Here is a 23639-nt window from a genome sequence, read left to right on the forward strand (position 1 = left end):
GTTATATACAGCTGCTAAAGCATTGATTCCATTTATGCATATGCATATAAATAAAAACATACAAGCATACACAGAGAATGAACAATGTCATGTTGTTTAATTAGGATTTCTAGATACAGTTTACAGTAAGATAGAAGCCTGCACTGGTTTACATTGCAGTGGTAGAATTTAGCTAGGATACATAACAGCTGTTAAGCATAATTTATTAGCTTTATTTTAGCATTGTGGATTGTTTAGCTTAAGACAAGCAGAAGCATTCTGATTTTAGAGGGTTAGACAAGCAAACAATTACATTAGTTTACTCTCTTCATTTAAACTACTCCATTTGGAAAATTCTACCTGCTTCTTCAATGAGGCAATGCTGCAGATAAACAGTACTGGACTGAGACACAGTAGACACCATATACCCAGAAAAACATTGCTCTAAATTGGTATCAGAAGAAAACCTTCACCTGGACACAAAGATACAGCTCCACACTGCTGGTAGAGTATCCTCTTTACTGCCAACATGTTTTCCAAAGCAAGTCTTCTATAAAATGTTTTCAGAGTGGTTTGCAGAGAGTAAACTGCCTTCAGTTTACTAATTACTATTTCAGAAAACCTAAATATTATTGCCACACTAACTGTAAGGGTGGCATATAAAAGCAGAATTTCAAGTTATGCAAACAAGCAGCAAAGTAACATACTCATCTTTTAGTTGAAAACTGCTTAGTTTAATGCTAGGTGTATATCTACTAGCTTCTCCAGACTGCCTTGGAACCAAGTACCTCCCAAGAATACATGATAGTTCAAGAATTATGAAGTTGAGCTCATGCTGTGTATTACAGACAGTCAAAGCAAAGAGCCTATAAGTTAGTCACCCGAAAGTTAAAATACAAAACAAAACCTTATTTGGCAGAATATAGAACGATATATATTCAAACAGCTCAATACTATTGAGACTTGTCTCACAGAAAGATCCTAAAGCTCTTCTTGAAGTTAAACGCAGACATGCTGGAAGAATGTATCACCCAGACTACATATAGATGGTGGAAAGCTGATGAGAAGTTTTAAACCCATTATTCTCCTTAAATCACAGATCTAGGCTGTCAGCCATCTTAACATAGGGACTGCTCACAAATTTCAGCTGATCTCGAGAGTACAAAAATAAGTCAAGGATGCAAAACTTGAAGTACTTGAGCAAATAAAAATATATGAACATGCTACAGGAATAAAAATTATCACAAGCTTCGTAGCTCAACCGTGAAACCTCACCATGTATTTTTGGGCCACACTTTCATATAGGCAAATGCATTCAAATCAAGTTTTCTTGTTTTACAAATCATTTATTGTGGCTGCATGGGAGATGTATAGAAATACAAAGCTCATCCGAACCCTCTGAAGAGATGAGTCTTTAGAAAACCAAATCTACTAACCATTAGGACTCCTTGTGATTTCCACCTCCTAAATGAAGGCAAGATCCTGTCACAGGATAGCTGAAATGCTCCCGAGCCTGTAAAGTCCTGGCAACACCTTTGAACTGCCACACTTGCAAGATGTGGAAAAAAAATATTAATAAAAAAAATAATCTTCATTTGCACTTTTCAGTATTTAGGAAGAAATCCTGCAGAGGACTGAAGTCTCTACTAGGTCTGAGGAGTCAAAGTGAATATTGCAAAACTGCTATAGGTATCAGACTAACTCTAAATAAACATGGCTTATAAGTATGTGTAACAAGATGCAAAAGCCAGCCTTTGTGGACTGGTGAACCTTTTATTTGACCTTTATTACAGAAAGTGAGGCTTTTAAGAAACAGTCAGGAAGCAGAGAGTTGTTTTGAAGTTATGTTGCCTACACAAACAGGCCTAAAATATGTTACTCAAATCATAAGACTCCTCTCCTTTTTGCACATAAGCAAATCATTACTTACAGTGCATGAGCTCAAAAACTAGCATCTATCCCCCTGCTAGCTAATTTGTACTTTTATGGACACAAAGCTATTTCTAAAACTGTTGTTTACAAGAATTAAATATAAGCCTGAGAAATTCTACAAAACTCACTCCATTTACACAACCTTGTGATACACTGCAGGAAATTCTTAAGCTAAATTAATGACCGCAAGTAAACAAAAAAGCATTGTTTTGTGGTTAGACAACTGTAATTCTAAGTTATGCAACTGATTTATCTAGTAACCTTGAGTGTTTCTGAAATTACAAGTTCCTCCTTTCTACTTTTAAGACTCAAGGAGGTCCTGCTTAGAAGAAAAGATACAACACCAAAACCCCTTAAGTTTATGCAAAATAAACTGAAAAGAAACTTGTAACCTTAAAGGACATAAAACGTCAAGTGTGGGGAAGCAAAAAATTAAAAGAAAGAATGTGTGATTTCTGCCAAAATCTAGAAAAACAAATGATAGAGTAAGGAACTAATATTTGGCCTACTTCTGCCTCCAGTTCCTGTGTGGGAGATTTAGCTCGAAAGAAAATAAGTGTATTTTTGCAAACAAAACTAGGATTAAGTATCAAGATGTTAGTGCAGCTGACTTAATGCAATGCTGTTTTCAGGAATACATTCTTACCATTTCTGCTCAGTAGTATTCAACCCAGTTCCTTTCAGTAAGACCTCATATTTTTTTTCTTCTGTGTTATGTCAGTTATCAACTCCTTTTCAGTATTTAGAGTAATTAAATAACTTGCACATACGAGAAAAGTTAATCAAAACAATCTATAGTACAAAGTTTGAATATATCATAATACACATTCAGAAGTGACACCTAAGGTGACTTAGTATTTCAGACTCTCGTTTTTCAGTACGGGCTGGTCAGCACAAGGCACATTTCACAGTTATGAAATGAGAAAGGATGTTAAACATCACACCAAGCATTTAGCATATCCCAGCATGGCATTTACCAGCATAAAATGTGCCTTTAAAGTCTATATTTACATTTACTTTTGTATGCATATTCAGTATTAAAGCAGAAAGGTTAGTGTCAAGTGCTGTTGTAAGTGCCACTTTTCTCAAGTGGCATATCCTAATCCTCTAAAAAAATACTCAAAGACAGTGCAATTATGTGCAATACACCACATAACTGATAAGGCTTATAGCTCTTTCAAATTTGAGTAGATTTTAAGTAAGAGGGTGGCAAATACAAACCCCTTAATTCTTTATCACTAAACACAGAATGACATTACCACCTATCAGTATAAAGCCCTGTGTACTAAACATTGCATAACATCTGTCAATACGTTGTATTTGCAAAACATTTCAGTTTTAATAAATATTGTCCATGTGTTTCATGCCTGCATAAAGCTTTTGCCAAAACATTCGCTTTCTTAGTGACATGGAAATACCACTAATCTGGAAAGAATGTCAATGAACCCATAAGAAAATCAAGTTTCCTTTAAAACCTTATTTGTCCTACTACCTGCAATTTGTGTTCTTTGGAGTAGTCATAATTAACTGAAATAATTAATACACATACTTCAAGATCCAACTGTTGAAGCTGAGCTGACAAAGTACAAAAGCTTTTTTTTTTTTTTTTTTTTTAAGATATGTTTTATAATCAAGGAGCATAATGGCACTCTGAGGACTTGACAGCAAAAAAAAATACTTTACTAGTATTTCCTGCGTAACAAATACTAATAAAGTATTATCCAAGAACATGTAAATATTAGATTGCTATTGCAGCAGATGTTAGACCACTGACTACAGGAAAGCATGCTTTTATTTAACAGGTGCAGAAGTACTGACAAACTCATTTTGAAATAGGTCAAGAAATAACTAAACCATTAACATCAAGTAAGCCTGGCAAAAGGAAACATTATCCAAAAAGCCTTTAAAAAAGTAGCACAGCAATCAGCCATAACTAGGGAACACCAAAAGAGATTTGCTTCCTAACTAAGAATGATAAAGGTATGTAGTATGAGAAAAAGGACTCCTTTATTTATGGAGCCATGTTTCCTCTTGATAAGTACCTAATCGCATTTGATTTGTACAATGTAAAACACAAGTGAGTATATACATAGAAATTATTTTCAATTCAATTATACAAATTACTTTTAATTCACAATAATCCTATCTGTAGTTGGTATGTGGGAAAACAAGAACACAGTATGAATGAGTAATTTCTAATTCAGTAACCGTTTTGTTTCAAACAGGCAAGGGTCTTTCCAAGGACTTCCCTAAGGAAATACAGTCCACTTGAGAGAGGGGGGAAAGTAACTCAAAGTCAGCATTCCCAGACATCATATACATGATTTTTCAACACCAAGTTGTAATGCATACAGGGAAGTATCACAGTCGGAAAAATCTGAAATTTTTAAGGTCCTCTATTACTTCCTCCAGGCTTCTTGAAGCACTCACAAAAGAAGTCTCACATCTTTGATGCGAAAAGGAGCATGGCCAGCTCCAGGTCAAAGGAGATGATTCTCCTCCTCTCCTCTTATGAGACCCCAAACCTGGAGTACTGCATCCACCTCTGGAGCCCCCAACACAAGAAGGACATGGACCTGTCAGAGCAAGTGCAGAGGAGGGCCACAGAGATGATCAGAGGGCTGGAGCACCTCCCCTGTGAGGACAGAGTTGTGCTTTTCCAGCCTGGAGAGAAGGCTCGAGTAGAGCAGCCTTCCAATACCTTAAGGGGGCCTATCGTAATCTGGAGAGGGACTTTCTACAAGGGCATGTAGTGATAGGACAAGGTATAATGGCTTTAAATTAAAGGAGGTAGATTTAGACTATGTATAAGGAAGAAATCCTTTACTATGAGGACAGTGAAGCAATGAAATAGGTCGCCCAGAGAAGTTATGGCTGCCCCATTCCTGAAAGCGTTCAAGGGCAGGTTGCACATGGCTTTTAGCAACCTGGTCTAATGAGAGGTGTCCCTGCCTGTGGCAGGGGGGTTGGAACTAAGTGATCTTTAAAGTCCCTTCCAACCAAATAATCCTATGATTCTATGTTGGGTGAGATTTACACTTCCGGCAAGTTCTGCCATTTAACTTTACTCCCTAATGTGTCTTCCTCTTTATAAATTAATTTAAAAGAAAGCAAACAAACAAAAAAACACACCAAAAAAAAAACCCTAAATTAACCACCTTCTTAAGTTATGTGTTCTTCTCAAATCATTGAGCTCTTCACCTCTATTCCAGACTTCTTATTCACACACAGCTACTCAGAGACAGAGAAAACTCAGAGGACAGAGAAAGCCAGGTCTGTATTCTCAGAGGTTTCTAAGAACTACACAAAGCTTAGAACAATGCTGAATAATGACACTAAGTCATGGGGAAGATGGGACGGGACACACAAAAACAAAAACAGGGGTGTGCCACTACCTGAAGAAGGGAAATTTAAGGACAACTATCCTATAGTTTCGTTGGGGTTTTGCCTTGGTTTTGGAGGGGTTTTTTTTGTTTGTTTTTGTTGTTTGTTTTTTTTTTTAACTAAGACAGGAAGGAGAACACAGATCATGGAGCCCTCACATCAGAAAATGGCAACTACTAAGGAACAGAAAAATCAAACAAGCAATTGCAGTCTTTGCTCTTCACCGTCCAAAGCAAGGATGCAGACAGCTCTATGGTAAAAAAAAAAAAAAAAAAAAAAAAAAAAAAAAAAAAATTGTCCACAAAAGATTCCTAACATTCCTCTTCCATTACAATAATATAGACCTTAGGATGTTCCACAACGTGAACTGCAGCTTCATGCACTGTAAAACAGCTAACTGGAAAAGTACATTCCTCAAGCAGTTAAAATGGATTAGCTTTAAAACTAAGCAGAAAGGGAAAGTGAGGACTTGCTGGTCCAGTTCCTCAACTGAATGTTCGAAAGTTGATGTTTCGTGATTCTTTAAGCAAAGTAAACAGTATCTCAAGGCTGCAGAATGTTTAACTTGAAGAGGAAGGTTAACAAGACTGTAGGTTATACTAGTGCAACTTTCTTGCAAATGTACCCCAGTAGAAACTTCACTTCCAGAAATGAGGTTTTTGCATAAGAACTACTTCTTGAAATCTTAAAGAAGCCCTCGTTCAGTAATCTTACATCAAAAGCACCAATAAAGGATAATTGACATGTGACTGCAGAGAACTCTAACAGCAGAGCAGATGCTCAGCTCTGCTGTCACATTGCAGACAAAGAAAATGAGCATTTTAAATTAAGAAAAATTATCCCTAAAGTGGAAGAGTGCCCACTTAAGAGTAAAAAGCACACAACTACATTATGCCTGCTCCAGAAAAATGGGACACACAGCCCTATCCACACATGGTAAGTATCAAGAGTATCAAGCAGATACTTTTTCTACTATTGGCATTTTTAACTAGGTCTTCCTGGATTTGCAATTAATTCATAGGAATTCACAGGAATTATCCCAGTTTCTTAGTTAGACTCCATGCCCACAAACGTACTGAAATGCAAACCCAATATTCAGAATACAGTCTCCTAATACTGAAATTCAGGTATTCTAACAAAAACATTAGAAACAATATGCACATTTATTTGACCACATACTAAACTCAACACCATCAGTACTACTTATTCTTGAGATCACAATATTACAGAAGTGTAGCCATCAACTGCATGCAATAGCGCAAGTATGACACATTAGACACAGCTCCAATCTTCATACATTCCCATTACCTGAGAAAAATAATTTTCTAGAACCTGTTCTTCAGACAAACATCACAGTACTGTGTTTTCTACTGTGTAAGCAATTATTTTTCACTTAATTTGCGCTTTTACACTTTTTTCTTCATGCTGTTTTTACCAGTACTACTTCAACTATTTCAGCTGTCCCTTTAAACCAGTATGATTTTTTTTTGGAAAATTACTAAAAAAAAAAAAAAAAAAAAAAAAAAAAATGAGGCAGTACATATAATTAGGAGTAATTAAGTTGTATGGGGACTAGTAGATTGTTCTGCAAGGACAAGTCAAGTTTATAAATTATTATTTTGCCATAGACACAGCAAAGCTCCCAAAGCTGTCCTGACATAGAAGAAACAACACTGCAAGAACCAAAAAAAATAGAAGTCAAAGAAGCTCGCAAAATTCTGAATGTCCATGTTTAATAATAATAAGGCAGAATTAATAGAGGTGAACTTTTGGATGGTCTACTTCATTTCTAGAGTTCATAAGTAATTATTAAGACTGCCAAAAAGACACTATTTCCTGTTTGCATTTTTTTCCTTTTATTTTGATTCTGGTTGAATTCAGGGTTCTGTTACAGCTCAGCTGGCTTAAACAACAAAATACTTTTCAGTTCTGGAAGTTGCTAGCCTGAAATCATGAGACAATTTGGCTACTGTGAACCCACAACTTTGAGAAAGCCAAATTGCAGAAACAGATAGAGAACTTCTAACTTGCTGAAAGATAATTATCAAATTTAAGGTGTCAGAAGAAACATTTTGTTTTAGAAAACAAATTGGCTTCTATTGCCTAAGCTGTCACAGTGAAACCTTTACCAGCTCTAACTGTGCCTCCATGAGCCCACTTGGGCAGATTAGAGAGGTTTCTCCAGAAGGTAAAACTATTCTTACATTGCTGGAGAAATAGCATCAGGGAGCTAGCTCAAGCACCAGTCCTTAACTGGTGTGGATGCTCAGTCAACTGCCAGTCTCTACTTTGCAGTAATTGACTAGCTCCTGCCAGAAAGTCACAAACCAGCCTGTATTTGAGCAAGAGAAGCTGGTCACATCCTGGTTTGAACTGTAGTCCTTATGGGGCAGTAACTGCCATTACCAAAAGAAAGTACAAGACTTATTAGAGCACATTAAACAACTGAATTAAAAATTTATGTAACTTGGTTAAAAAGGTGTCCTCCTCCTAAAACAGCCTCTTCATTTATTCTGTCCTCAAAAACATTGGAATACTATTCTTTTAAATTCAGTAAAGCTAACTCCTTTGCAGGATATAAAATTACTGATACATTGTTAAGAATGTTATTCCTTCAATTATTATAATGATGTAAGAAAGGATAGATTACAACATAATGCTAAATACTAAGGACTTTAAAGTGTGTCAGAATAAGAAGCTCTAAGTCTACCACTGCCATCACACTAGCAGGTAAAATTGATCTACCTTAAAAATACCTATATTGTCTAAATTATTTTCAACAATTTATGAGATATTAAGAAGATCAGTAAACAGCATAATACTGATATCTTACAACTCAATACTTACCTGTACTCAAAGCTATAATTTTAAAATCTCTACCATTATCTAGATTACAAATATTTTATGGTTGTTGCTCTTCTCTTTAGAGTAGAATGGTGCACATCTAGCAGCTCTACATCATGGGCCTCCAGCTTAAGTCTTTAACATGGAAGTCAATATGCACTGAGACATCTGAATCTGCTTTACTGCTGCAAATAGGAAATGCATTAATCCCAACTGCCTTGCCACTGCCTCCATTCCAGTAAAGCAGATCTGATCAATTGGAGTAACTCTTAGGACATACACACTAGATCCCCCTACTCAACACACGACATGGGAAGAAGGCAAGCCTGGGTAGCTAAGTAGGAAAGTATTTACACTGAAGTCTACACTAAAATGAGTTCACCAAAGCTCTACTCCCTTTGAAATGCCAGGTTAGGAGAGGAGGAAAGAAAGTTTAATGTGTATTCAACCCCTGTGTGTTCCCAGCTTCTCATGCCTGCCCTTCCTCTACTCTCGCTCATACTAGGCAGCAACAGCCCCAAGTCTGTACCAGCTGCAAAAATGCCAAATATGCTCCAACTGATCTGTATTCATCACACAACTAGAAGGAGGCAGAACAGAGCTGGTGAGTGGTTTCTCCTCCTCTTCTCTCATAAAACAGTACAAGCAGAAAGAGAGCGGAAGAGCAGCTGAATAGAAGTGCCAAGAGCAGCTCTTCTCAGAACAGCATGTCTGGCTGCCGTGCAACATATGGGGAAGATCTTCCCTGTGCGTGTCCAAAGCTACTGAACTTTTATAATCCTTAGTCACATCTCCATTTGCCTCTTGGGTCCCAAGATTTCCCACTTTAAAAGTATTTCTTATCTGTCTGAAAAACTTGGCCTTCACACATTTCTACTAAAACTCTGGCCTGGCTAACCTGCACGGGCAGCGATGTAAATCTTTCCTTTAGCTCAGCCACTTGCTTCTCCCACACCTTACTCAGCCCAGTAGTAGACCCAAGCCACTGCTCCACTTAGATGATTAATATGCCTTTAACTTGGGCAATGCAGAAAAGAAGGTAGCAGGGAAGAGACACACCAAAACCATCCTAAGCCAGCAGGGAGCTGCAGCACAAAGCTGACAGAAAGTAACCTTTTAACACACATTTAAACCAGTCTCAAACTTTGCTGGCTATTCAAGCCACAATGGAAGGCAGTGCCAACACAAGCTCTGCAGTGATAAAGGAGACCCACCCAATTAAAAGATTCTTGTAAATATGCATTTGATATCCCATACGGGTGGGGGAAAAAAAAAAAAAAAAGGTATATTTGATATTTTAAATTTCACTTGGTTTGAATTCTATTCTTAAAACGCTACAATACTCAGATATACATATAAGAACTGAAAATATGCTGCCAACTAGATATATACCAAGTAAAAACAAAACCATAAACACACCAAAAACAAACAAAAAAACCAAACACAAAAGTCAGACATAATTGATCTGCAATCTAAGTTTGCACCTTTCAGGTGGTAAGTCACCTAAAGCTATACTTGACATCCAGCAGAACACTCTTCTCACATTCACTTCTCCCAAACATTTACAAGAACACAGAATACAAAGTTCTGCAAATCTTTAAATATGAAAAAAAAAAAAAAAAAAACCAAAAATACCAAACAACTTTACAATAACCCAACCTTATTTTTTTCATGGCTTAAACAATTCTCATGTTTCAAACACTGGAATGACTTTTTTTATTTTTGCCAAATCTCTGATGTCACTGCCAATCCAAAGATGTCACTGAAGACCACTTAAAATAAAAAACCTGACTGCTGCTAAGCAACCCAGAAAACATCCTTACATGTTCAATTGTTTAGCGCATTAAAGAATTCCACACATATTGACAATCCATGTATTCTGGACTCTCATGACAGTAGTGTCTTCCACACAGAGACAGGAAAGAAAATTCTGCAGGGTACATACGCATTTCAAAAAGGAATTGCTTATAAAGGACTAAAGATTTGATCAAATTTATTCACTGTTTCTGCACATGGAATAGATTAGAAACAGATTCTCTCTTATCCGCTATTTTACACACACTCCAGAAGTAAAACTACTAAGGAAAAACAGCACTTATGTTTGTTTTATTAAAAAAAAAAAAAAAACCCAACCAAAAACATACCAAGATTATTTTCTACTATATAAATCAGTATTTAAAAAAATGTATTCCATATCCAGACTCTTTAAATCAATGCTATTTTAACTGCTCTAACTGCATATAAACAAAGGCCATTTAATGTAATTTAATATTTCACCATTCTATAGCACTTCTCACCCATGGATGCACTTACAAATTTGGAAAGAGTAAGACCAAGTCTTATAAGCTCTGAAGCAGATCATGATTAAACAAAGTATTTCCATATGACGGTAAAGACGATATGCATATGTATCCTTCATTTGAGTTACGTACAAATATCCATTGTTTAAGCGTATATATTACGGAGAAAGATCATTTTTAACACAGATGTTTTTTCATCAGCAATTAACCTTTCACTCATCATGGCTTTTAGTAGTGCAGTGTAATATTCTGCTCAGGAGCTACCTTACGTCATAGCTTCTGGTTTAATTATACTTCAAAAAAACAAATCACAGATTATTTCCTTCAGCAGCTCAATTATCTTACCATAAAGGTCATGGTGAGTATCTTCATAAGACTTCAATCTGCTCAAGTTCTCTTTAACATAGAAATGCTTCACCACATCACTTAATTGACCTAATATTTATTTTGGAATCACAGGTTTGATTTTTTATATTCTCAAGATGCTTGGTCTTCAATTACCAATCACATATACTCAACTGCCATTAACTTACTGCAAGCATAGTCTGAACAGAACACAGCCAATAAAAATAGATAAAATCAAAGCCCTCTATTCACACAAAGTAATTGGCAATAAGCAAAAAAGCAAATTTAAAGGTTAGTGTAAACTGCTAATTCAGAGTGGTAACACAGATTCCTAAAACCAGTCTTTTCTTGAATGGAAAAAATTATCTTCACCTGTGATTAGAACCCAGAAATATTTTATAAACAGAAAAGGAAATTGTGAAAATACTTTTAAAACTTTTGAATATCTAGTAACCTCACTATGAAACTCTGGAATATCAATACAATTTAAAATTTTAAAACTTTACATAGCAAGATACTAATAGCATACAGGTAGATCATAAAACAGACTGATTATGTATGCACCTATTAGGAAAAAAACCCACATACATATCATACGTTCAAAAGGACTGAAATGCAACTTTCTCTTAAAATAAGATAAATCACTAGTGTCACCAATTTCTACCTCCAATTACCCATAAACATTGTTTCTCTCAGGCCAGATTTACTTCACTTACTGCATATTTTCAAATGTGTTATTCTATAAACCATTTAGCTGAACTTAATTATAAAAATGTTGCAAATTTTCCTCACAAGTAAATATAATTCCTTTCCAAGAACGAATTTTAATCAGATGAAGCCATGATCTGACCTGTTTTACAAGGAGCAGAATAGCATTTTTGTTCTGTTCTGCTTGTTATCTTACTGCTAGTACAGGCAATGAATCTGGCTTTTACAGATACTTTGTACCAAGTAATCAGGAAATAAATACAGCCTGATCTTTTTTTTTTATATATACCCATATTAAAATTATATACCTATTTCATTTGAATGATCTGGATTGACATTTCATTTTTTTCTTTCCTTGGCATTCATTTTTATTTATATTTTTTGCTTTCAAAAGCTTTAATATTATAGCATCTAGAGCAGAAACATCCTGTGGCACTGTAACTCTTACAAATAAACATTATCTTTGCAAGTTAAAGAGCTTTAGAGAAGGACTGAAAGACCTAAAAAAATTACCATCCCACAGCTTCTTAAATAAAATGCTGAGCAGGCCCACAGAAAAATAAATAAATAAATAAATAAACCAGAAAAACTTTGCTGTGGGACAGGGGCAAAAATTACCTATAAAAGCCACAGGATTACAAAGACATTTTTCAGTATCTAGATACTGCAAGCCTCACAATAACCATATAAGCATAAAGATTGCTGCTTATTTTAAATCAAAAACGATTCTTAGAGACCGAGCATATCACATAGTTTTAACAGAAAACATAACCAAGATTTTGCCAAGCCTCCCAGTCCTGGCTTGCGCAGAGGATCAGCAAATGGAAAGTGACTCATGCTTCGCTTGCATCTACACATGTTCCCAACAAGCAAAAAACCAAAAGAGAAATGGGAAGTCACTATTTTAATTAATATTTGAGAGCAAGCTTCTCTAGACAAGCTTATCAACTCTTCTACATAAGGAACCCTTACACACCATATGAGTACTGCAACTGGATAGGAACAGGGAATTTGAGACCACATTGTCGATGGCACCATGCTGATCAGCTTCCTACCTCTAGAAAAAGGCTCAAGAGACAAGACTGAGGAAAGAAAAACAATTTAATTGAAGTCTTAAGGCAGATCAAGGGAGGATAATGCTCCTAGTCCAGTAACATTTCTACAAGGCTGCATCTGTACCTCTCTAGAGATAGTGAGACAGCTAAAGTATTTAACTAGATACACACGTATCACTTATCAGGTGCTAACTATGTCTTCAAAATATCTCCAGCTGACCACAGATTTTATGTGCTCTGTCAAGCCACCTCCTCAAGCCACCACAGTGTGCTCCAACAGTTCTCAGCCTCTAATATAATGAGTAAAAATCTGAACTTTAAAGATCTAGGCGATATCAACCTGGGCAACTGTAAAAAAAACAAAACAAAAAAACAAAACAAAAACCCTAAGCATTAAAAATACCAGCTTTACTCCACAACATTCATAAAACAGTTCATCTCAAGATGCCAAACTCAAAAGGCACAGCTGCTGGCAGTTGGCCATTTGGGAGGTAGTCAGAATGACTGGAGATCTCATGCCTTTTAAATGCAACATCTATTACTGCCTGTCTTTCTCACAAAAAGTGACAGATTTACAAGCATTTTTTAAAAGCCCATCACCCTTGAAAGAAAAGAAATCTAGGGAACAAGTTATCTCCTGTTTGTTCTCATTCATATGTGCACAGAAGAGACTACTAGAAAGGGGACATTGAGCAACAAGTTCTTCTGTGGTTTACACAATAAAAACCAAATGATAGAGATATCAGGACTGTGCTCCAATCTAAGCTGCATTAGGAAGTCCTGTTTTCTCAACTTGCTGACAACACTCCACCAAGTAAGTACGTAAAGCTCATCAGAACATAGTGTAAGCCATAACACAGAGTCCACCAACTACAGCACCTGCACCAGCAAGGCCACTGCAATCTACAGCCAGCTCCCACCACTTGGCTGTTGAATCTCCTGATAGTTTATGCAGCTCCTGTAAGTGAACCCTGATGCCTCAGTTTAAGCTCAAGCAGCTGGGCAGCACACAAACTAATTAAGAGATAAATTATAACCTTGTCTGATGATCATTTTAAAAGCTGTTTGAAGGTAGCAAAGCAGCAGTGCTCAATGCATTGGCACAGAAGAGTCCAGCTTCATCTGCTTACATACCTTGACACACATGAGCAAAATTAATAAGGTCTTCCCTGTGCCTTCTCAAGATTACAACTAAACAGTCCTAGATGTTTCAGCCTCTCCTGTGTCAGATGCTGCTGCCCCTCAACACCTTTTTGATCATTGCTAGACTCGTTCCAGTATGCCCATGTCTCTCCTGTACTGGGGAACCCAGGCCTGAGAACAGCACTCCTGATGTGTTTCACCAGAGCTGAGTATCACACAAGGATGACCACCCTCAATCTGCTGGCAACACTTTCTCATGCAGCCCAGAATGCTGTTGGGCTTCTTTGTCACAACACCACACTGTGGGTTTGCTCATTATCGTTGACCATCAGGACCTCCAGGTCTTATTCAGAGATGTTGCTCTCCAGCCTGCCAGGCCCAAACCTGTGATGGTATCTAGAGAAATTCCTTCCCTTGGGCAGAACTTCATGTTTCCTTTGTTGAACTTAATGACTTCCCTGTTGGCCTGGTTTTCCAGTCTATCAAAGTCCCTCTGAATGGCTGCCCTCCATCTTCACATCCCTGCCCAGATTTTCCTTGTTTGCAAGTACAGCAGACAACCTCCTGCTGTCATCTTCTTGATGACCTATATTTGAAACTTGTCATGAATGCACCCCAGAAGCCTCATACATTGCTCGTGCTCTGCTGTGCTGTTCCTCCAGCAGAGAGCAGGGTGGATAAAGTCCTCCATGTGGACTGACGCTTGTGAACATGAGGCTTCTTCCAGTTGGGTGAAGGCCTCATCTCCTACTTCTTCCTAATCTGATGGTTTGTAGCAGACACCTGTACCACCCAGATAGGTCTACTCAGTAATTCTGACCCATACAACCTCAACTGGCTCATTGTCTGCCCCAAGGCAGAGCTCCATGCAACCCACTGCTCTCCCACATGAAAGTGCAAAACATCCTCCTCAGCATCCCAGCCTATTCATGCTAAAGAGCCTGTCTGTATACAGTCACTGAAGGACTCCAGTCCCAAGAGCTATCCCTCCACAACTCTCCAACCTCAGTGAGATCATAACCCTGCAACTACATGCAGACCTCCAGTTCCACCTGCCTGATATCCACCTGCATTAGGTGCTTCAGGGAGGTATCCACTCATGGATTTCCCAGAAAGAGGTATGAGAGCCTCTCCTATAACTGTCCTACAGATATACGCTTATTATGTGCCTTCCAGGTTTCTATGCCTCGGTTTCTATTACACTAGAGCTACACAGCCAGAACAATGACTAGGACAGACCACTGTTGCTATCTGCTTATCAACCGCTCTGTGAAATTTGGCTTGCAGCAGAAAAATTAAACATAGTTATGCTACTAGCAAGTGACTTACCAATTCAGACACCTAGTGTTATGTCTGTTCTCTTTCTTTACAACCCCCTATCCACCACATGCATCTTTTCCTGGAGAGGACTCGTCCCTTCACGACAGTCTCTGATAACAAGGGTTAATGAGTTCAAACATAAACAGGGAATATTTGGTTGGATATAAGGAAGAAATTCTTTATTGTGAGGGTGATGAGGCAGAGGAACAGGTTACCCAAAGAAGTTATGAATGCTTCATCCCTGGCAATGTTCAACGCCAGGTTTGACAAGGCCTTGAACTACAGAAATAACAACAGAAAGTATACAGCCCTATGCTTTCTGAGGATTAGAGTTACTCCAATAGGTCCACATATTCAGTGACCTGGCAGGCAGTTGCCATCACTCATGAGTATTCTCTCACAACAATGAGCCTTTAACAGGAAATAATTATCTTTTTTTTTTAATCATGTATTCCTGTTCCAGCAAAGAGGGTATCACTGTAGACATCTTTTACATAAATCAGCTATAAAAGTCACCAAAACACGAAGAGCTACATTGCCCAATGCAATGCAGTCATACTGATTACTGACCTGAACCACAGACAAGAAAGCCTAGTCATAAACAGAAACAGATACTGAACAAAAGTTGCAGACACATGCAAGGAATATTTTTAGTTGCTTAAGTCAAAATTAGTTTAAAAACTACCGCTGATTAACAGGTAGCATGTTAAAGAAGAAATCCTTAAATTGAGTTCTCATTCCTTCAGCCACAAAAAGTACATAAAACTAACAAGCTATCTGAACTCCAACTCGTATGTAGTCATATTAGTTTTTCTGCTGTAAGTTTACAAAAGTCACCACTGAGGCTTCACTGTAAGGGATATTACTGTAAAAAAAAAAAAAAAAAGAAAGAAAAAAGTTGAAAAAAAGCTATTAGTTCTTCAACACAGAGGTCTGAAATTAAAGAAAACTAGCATGTTTCATTGTTTGACAGGCATAAAGCCAAGAGACTGAAATAAGTACTCAAAATACGGCATATTTTCCAATGGAGGTAAAGATTACAATATAACCAACAGGAATGTGCAAGCCAGCAATACTTAACTTAGCAGTTCATGCCAAACCATGATAGCCCGTTGTACTACTTAAAAACCATTGAAACTTGAGAAAGTGATATTATTACAATTGTTAATAATGGAATGCAAGAATATTTTTAAACTACAAGTCACACAAATTCATTTCATATATTTATTTTTGTAGAAATAGACTATTCAGCACTTTAGGGATTTGAAACTCTAACAAAGAAATTGAACGTTATTTTCTTTTTGCTACATGCAAGTTAAACACCAAATGTAAATGCTATTAGAAAGATTCCAGTTTCCCCACAACTATGCCCTTGTCCAGGTTATGCTGATAAACTGCAATGAACAAAAATAAAAACATAAAACCAAAAACACCCACAGAAATCTCACAATTTAGTAGAAAACAAAAATTTATTGTCTAGGAAAAGAAACCGTGCTCGGGGCCCAATAAACTATAGACTTTGAAAAGATATTTCAGTGAGAAACTGATCAAGAGACATACTTCATACATCTTAAAGCTCCAACAGGGACACAGGAACTTTAAACAGGAGTAAAAATCAACAGCACACCAGGTATTTTGAACTTCATTTGCAAGAAAGGTACACTAATTATTTGAGGGATCACAGTACATTTAGTTTTATTATATGGATTCCTGCCACCATCACATACCAAAAAAAAAAAAAAACAAACCAGAACAGAAATAGTAATTCCTGGTTAGTCATTTAAACATAAAAATGTAAGATAAATTTATCACAGAGCCTGCTATCCCCACACCAAAACCAACACAGTCGGGACCACTTTAAGTTACAATTGCCTGCTAAGCAGCTAACTCAAAATCTATTAACTCATGTCTTCAGGGTCTAGCCTCTAATAAAACTATTGTTTGTAGCAAAATCTCAGCAGAGGCCCAGGTTTCCTAGAATATCCCCATCTTCTTTAGTACATTCAAATACAAGTGTTCTTCTCCCCATCTACCCCAGATTTGCTTGTCACACTTATCAAGTTATTATTCTCTGTGGTTGAAACAAACTAATAGAGAAGTCTAAGAAAAGATTTTAAAGTACACTTCCCCATAGTTATGCATTAAGTGGGGAAAATATACTTGTTTAAATACAGCAAGTTTCACCTGATGGATCAACAAACAAACTAAACTGGTTATCATCCAAACATCAGAAGTAGACATTGCATAAGTACAGTCTTAGGATTGGGCAACAACCTCAAGGGTGAGCATTAGGCAAAGGAATTAACAATTGATTTTCAGTAAATTTAGAGTAAATAAGTGTCACCTAGCCTAAATTGTGCAAAAAGTTATCTAAGTATTTATGTCACTTCCCTCTAAGAAAAGTAAGACTTCTTTTGGTGAAAAATTACTGGTTGAGCATTTCTTTAACTCCCCTTGACAGGCAAAGAGCACCAAAACTGCAGAAGCAGGACAGGGGAGCACTCACCCAGCACCGCAATAGCAGGAGGAAGAGCGACGCAAAGGTACCCAAATGAACTGTTTATACTGACTGTTCATACTAAATTTGATTTGCAGTACTTTTACCCTCACTACTTGAAAAATAATAAGTGATGCTTCATTACTTCTAGAAACCAAGTCTACGTTCCATAGATAAAGATTCACATGAGACCTATAATTCTAACCTCCTTCAGTCAACATAGGAAAGCACTTAATGAGTACTAAACCAGCCCAGGACAGTGCTATTTTCCAAGAGTCACACTCTCTATCAACACAACCTGCTCTGTAAGATGAGCTGAACAGCAGAGTGCTTGTGGGTGCCAAGTACTCTTCAGTTTCCTGAGCATGTGGGGCTGTGCTTTTCTTCATGTGTTAATCAACAATCAAATAACTGCTGAATTATCTCATGAGGGGGAAAACAAAACAAAACCAAATCCAACACACCACCCATAAAGTTTCAGATCCCACAATTAAAATTACCTCAAAGAGTCCTCAAACTGAAAGACGATGCATAAAACAAAACAACCAAAAAAAAAAAAAAAAAACCCACAAAAATCCACACACACACACACACAAAAAAAAAAAGAGCCACAAAGCAGAATAGAGAAAAGCACAAAATTTAACAGGCACGCTGCTATTTTTTTAGACGAAAGATCCACGTATAATATGGCACACGCAGCTCTGCTAGAGTTAGGCTCATTTAAAAGAAGCGTGGGTTTGGATTTCTACCAAAGTAGCTCTATGTGATAGTGCATTATAAAGTCACGAAGTATTTAAGCACGTGCTGTACATACATCCCATCAAAACCCCCAACGTCTGTTAGGGAACATAAAATAGAAAAAGTTATTTGAAATGCAAGCCTAGCTTAACACTTTGTAGCAAAGACTAAAACACTCCATGGAAAAAGAAAAAGATGTTGCTTTTTTTTTTTATTGTTGGTTGGCTTGTTTGTTTGTTGGGGTTTTTTGTTTTGGGGTTTTTGTCTGGTGTTTTGGGGTGGGGTGGTTTGGGGTTTTTTGGGGGCTTTTTCATTGTTGTTGTGGGGGGTTTTTTTGTTCGGTTTTTTTTTTTTTGGTTTTGTGTTGTGGGGGTTGTTTTGGTTTGGATCTTTCATTTTTTTGTAAGAAAAACTGTCCAGAAAACATAATCTACGTTTAGTACTGTGCATTTTTGTAATAATACTCAGCTGCCATGGTAACAGGCACTCAAATATGCATTAAGTAAATAATTCCACAGTATTAAGTCACATAAGCATTCATAAGAATTTAGTGCAGAGCAGCTATAATCAATACAGGTACTATGAAATATCACCTGAAAAGAATATGCTCCCTGGGGAGGAGGAAAAAAAAGTTAAAAAAAAAAAAAAATCATTCTAAAGAGATCTGTTCACAAAAACACCTGATGAAGACATGCAGCATAAGGCTGCTTACATGCCACACAGTCAAGGGTTTTACCACAGCTTTTGCATTTTCTCATATTCCAAGCACAAAAAGCAAAGCTCTCAGAGAAGCTCCCTCTACCTTTCATTTGACATATTTCTCTTAAGGCTATCCAGAACCAAGCTTTGAAACACCAAAAAATACTACACCAATTATTTCAGACTTGGGGGGGGGGGGGGGGGAATGTAGCAGAAGCACTCTCAAAGCTATCATGATTTTTTAACATCTCATTTCAGATTTGGTTTCTGCTTCAGATACAACTCGTAGCAAACTAGTCACATCGACTTTCTTGACAGCAAGCTACCCAGTGTCTTGCTACAGCACTGACTCCAGTTGTGGGCTCTGTATTTAACAGTAAGGTACCCCAGTCCACCCATGAGCTATGCACTCTGATATGCCCAGGTGAGCCTTGCTGAAGTCAGTACTGTACCTCAAAAAACTATCCACAAAACATAAACAGAAGATGAAAAACAACCATGGCAGAAACACATATAAAACTCAACAATACAATTACAGAACTGAGCTTCTGTACAAGAACATGAAGAACTGAGCTCCTTCATGTTCTTTCTACCCCAATGCATCACTAGTACAGTAAACAACAGATGTTGACTAGCAAAAAAAAAAAAAAAATTAAAAAAAAAAAAAATAAGGCATCCCCAAGCAAGAATAAGAAACCTGTCAGGAAATGTTCTCAAACAGATGCTGTCTCAAACTTGGCTTTTAAGACAACTGATGTTGTCTTAAAGATGACGGGTTCCCACTTTCTCATAATATAAGAAAGCTACGGTGAACACTAGAAGAGATCCTAAGTTTTAAATAATTTAAAAAGTAAAATTCACAAGAGTAAACATTCTCTCTAGCAGCTGGTAAAAGCTAAAGAAGAGCTTTCAAGTATCTGTTATGAATAAGAAGCTGTATTTACACCAGCTCAAAAAAGGCAAAAAAAAAAAAAAAAATCTAGTAACTTTTTGGAATCAAAAATCTGGTTGTCACTACTTAGACTACAGAGATCTTTCTTTTCATGGGCAATTTTTGCATATCTTCAGAACTCACAGTGAAGGATCTGGTATTAGAAATCATAGGAAATATGACCCTATGAAGTGAGGGTGAAAAGAGGGAACACAGAAAATGATAAAAATAAAACTGACTTTAGCTTGTTATCAGCAGTACAATTTACTCCAAATTTCAGAGTACTGGTTACAGATCTGGCTTCACAACACTCTTTGTGACACCCTGGCATTGCTGCTCAGTGCTTGAGGTACTCTCCTACAACAACAACAACAACAACAACAACAAAGTAAATAAAACCTACCTTGTGGGAAGCCAAAAGATGAGACAAATACTTGTAAAGTACGGAGAGGAAACTGAATGAAAGCAGTAATGTTTAACAAATGGCTCACAGTTTTCTGACAGAAAGGACTATTATGTTTGCCTTGTGTTTCCTAATAAGTAGTTTTTCATTACCAATAAGTCAGAAAGTTCATGTTTTCCACACAAAATCTCTTACTACCAAGTCCAACACATTTGGATAACTATCTAATGCAAAGACTCTGCAAACCATGGCCTGAAGCATGTGTATTCTAGACCGGACATATAGCAACCTCTCATCAAAAAGCAGGCAGCATTCAGCATTCATTTGCATTTACTCACTGTACTCTATCAATCATATACTTTTAACTTCTCTCATGAGGGTAAGAAAGAAAAACTAAAAGGAGAGAATAAAAAAAAAAAATCTCATATTTTGACACTTGCTACTACTGGATGACACTACCCTATACAGTATTTGGATTCTGCTTAGGAGCTTTCTGTTTACTCTTGCATGCTTACCAGCTCAGGCAATAGAAGTAAGGACTATGTGTGGGATTAGATAATGCAAATTTATATTGCTACTGCAGGAAAATGTTAAGGCCACTTTAAATCCTCTTGGAGTGCTTTAACTTTTGACTCTTTTTCCTACCACTTCATACACAGAAGTGCTTTTTCTTTTCAATACCCATGTGGGTTTGGTTTTAAGACACTTTTGATGAGCCCATCTTACAAATAGTTGCTGCTGCTTATGAGGCCTCTGTTTCTCTGAATTCCTTTCTCTTTACTGCATTACACAATGAGATTTTTCTACTAGCACTAAAGTATTAACTCATTAAAGATTAACTCACCCCCAGGAGAGAGAATCTCAATTAAAAGAATTCCAGTCATTGCAGTCACCAAGTCAAACCGCAGCTCTTCAGTGACCAGCCCAACTCACTGGCTCCTGTTCCTCCACCAGCTTCCACAGCCTCCCATCACCAGAGGCAGGTGTTCTGACAAGGGATGCTTAGGCAGCAAGCACCTACGGTTTCCACTAAGTGAATGAAATGCATTCCATGTGACGTGCCACAGGAACAACAATGAAATATTTGCAAAGGATTTGCTTTGAAAATGTACATAAATACTTGAGTTGCCTTGTTAAGTGTAACACTAAATGTTTACAGAACAGTAGTCCCAAAAGCAAGAGCACCTTCTCAAAACCACCATCCTTCCTTGTTAATCCAAACATGCCCTGAAATTCGACCTGAAATTCACCTCTGTTCTCATGGGCTCTTCAGATCAGACAGCAGGTGACACCCCAGGGAACTGCCTCACTCAGCAACACCCTCAACTGGTTTAAATGTGTCTATGTGCTCTTTAGCAACAAAACCAGCAATTGCTACTCCCACGCTATTTTGTCAAAAGCTGCCTACGTAACTTCCACCGATGGATAATTAAAAACATACTGGTACAAAATGTGTAGCCTCAAGGAAAGAAAAAATAACAAAACAAAAAGAAAGCAGAGCCAAAGGCTGAACAAGTCCTAAGGCAGCGGCTGCGCTGTCAGCTTTCCCGCAGCGGTTCTGCTCCTCTGGCCGGGAAGCCCGGCTCCACAAGCTCCCTTCCCGCTACGCGGCGGCCTCGGCTGTTCCTCGAAAGCCAAGAGCCTGAACCACCGTGCCTAAGCGGGATATTAGATTTGTAAAGAGGGATTTTCAAAACACCTTCAAAGCCGCAGCCTCACAGCACACCGGCTGCCAGCGGGGAACGAGTCCCGCCGGGGCTGGGCACCGGCACCACCCGCAAAGCCGGGACCGCCCCAGCCCTAAGCGACATCCTACGACCCGGGGGTGGCCCCCGTCGCCCGGCTCGCGAAGCTCGGCTCTGGTCTGAAGAGAGGGAAACAAGGAGCCTCCTCCTTCCCCGCGCCTCTCAAAGTCCCGGCCCGAGAGGCCACGACAGCGTCCGGCAGCTCGGGACCGGCCCGCAGGGCTCCCGCCGACCCATGGCCGCGTCCAGCGCCCGGCCGATCACCGGCCACATCCCCTTTGCGGCACCGGAGGCTTCATCCGGCTGACAGGGGGACCCGCGGCCCTGCGACGAAGGAGAAGACAGGGAATGGTGGGCTGGGGATGCGGCTCCCTCCCCTCCCGGGCCGCCACCGCCCCGCGCCCCCCGGGACCGCCGTCGCCTCTCCCCGCCCTCACCTTGGAGCATGGCCTCCAGTTTCTTCCTGTCCACCCGGAATCGCTCCTCGCCCCACTCAGGGCTGTGCAGGGGCCGTGGCGGTCCAGCCGAGTCCTCCTCGGAGCCGGGCATGGGAGAGTCTGTGCTGCGTTCGCTGTTGGAGCCTGGGTCGGAGAGCGGCTGCTGCAGGTACCCGCTCAGCGGGTCGCACTGAGCCGCCATGGCGCTGCCGGGCGGGCCCCGCCGCCGCTCCGAGCCCCACTCGGCTGCCTCCCCGCGGGACGCTATCTGCCCCCAAAGCCGCCCCCCCGGCTCATCCCAGCCGCCGCCTGCCAGAGTCCCGGCCCCGGCGCCGCCGCCTGCGCCCGCCTCTGCCTCCGGCTCCCAGCCGAGTGTGCGCGTCCCGGGGCAGGCGGCGGCGTCCGCGGCTCGGCGGCGCCCCCAGCCCGCCCGCAGCCCGCACAACATCTCCACCTCCATTGGGCCGCCACCGGCCCGCCGGGGAGGGGCTGGGGATATCCCCGGCCGCGACCCGGGAGGAGGGGGCAGCGGCGCTCCGCGGCGGGCGGAGGGAGGGGGTGGGGAGGTGCCGCCCCCAGAGGCACCGCCTCCGCCTTCGGGCCGGCTGGCAGGGGGGTTCCTCTCAGCAAGGCCCCAGCCCATCACTGAGCTCGGGGCAGGCCCCGCTGTAAGGTGAGCTGTGCCGGAGCGGGGCGGGGGCCGCGGGGCTGCCTCGGCCCCCTAGCCATCCGTCTTCCGCCGCCTGAGTGAGGGTCGGCAGCGATCGTGCGCCGTGGCGGCCCTAGAAAACGGCCCCAAAGTAACATTCGTGACCAAAAACGATCTCTTCGAAACGTGCCTGTCTGCGCGGCAGGAACGAGCAAGACAAGGTTTCGCCCGTGTGTCCTGGAAATGCTGCTCTCTTGGAGTGACTGAGGCATTTCTTCATTGCAATGGGGGCCCTGGCTTTCAGCTCAGCTCCGTACGGAGCCTCAGAACGGCGAAGTGCTGTGTGCTGTGCAGTACTGCACGAAACCGGGTTAAGCATCCCTCGCCTTCCGGGCATAATTGTGTTAATCTGCACCCAGTATCCCAGTGCTAGGTTTTGCAACTGCCCAGTTTATACCACTTATGCAAACAAACACTTTGCGCACAAAAGCACACGCTAGTGTAGAGGAATTATTGGCTTGAGCAGTCAT

General features: G+C 39.7%; 1 protein-coding gene across 1 annotated transcript in view; it reads right to left on the minus strand.

Moving 5' to 3' along the window:
• BICC1 (BicC family RNA binding protein 1) overlaps positions 1-22677 on the minus strand; it is a gene marked incomplete at its 3' end in the record, with an annotated part of 109145 nt that extends 86468 nt beyond the window's left edge. Inside the window, exon 1 of the mRNA XM_080621588.1 lies at positions 22461-22677. Coding sequence (XP_080477714.1) covers positions 22461-22662 — 202 coding nt within the window. The 5' untranslated portion in view covers positions 22663-22677. The remainder of the gene's footprint in view (positions 1-22460) is intronic.
• Positions 22678-23639: the final 962 nt, after the last annotated feature.

Source organism: Psittacula echo, assembly GCF_963264785.1.
Source record: "Psittacula echo genome assembly, chromosome: 6".
In the NCBI taxonomy this organism is placed as follows: Eukaryota; Metazoa; Chordata; class Aves; order Psittaciformes; family Psittacidae; genus Psittacula; species Psittacula echo.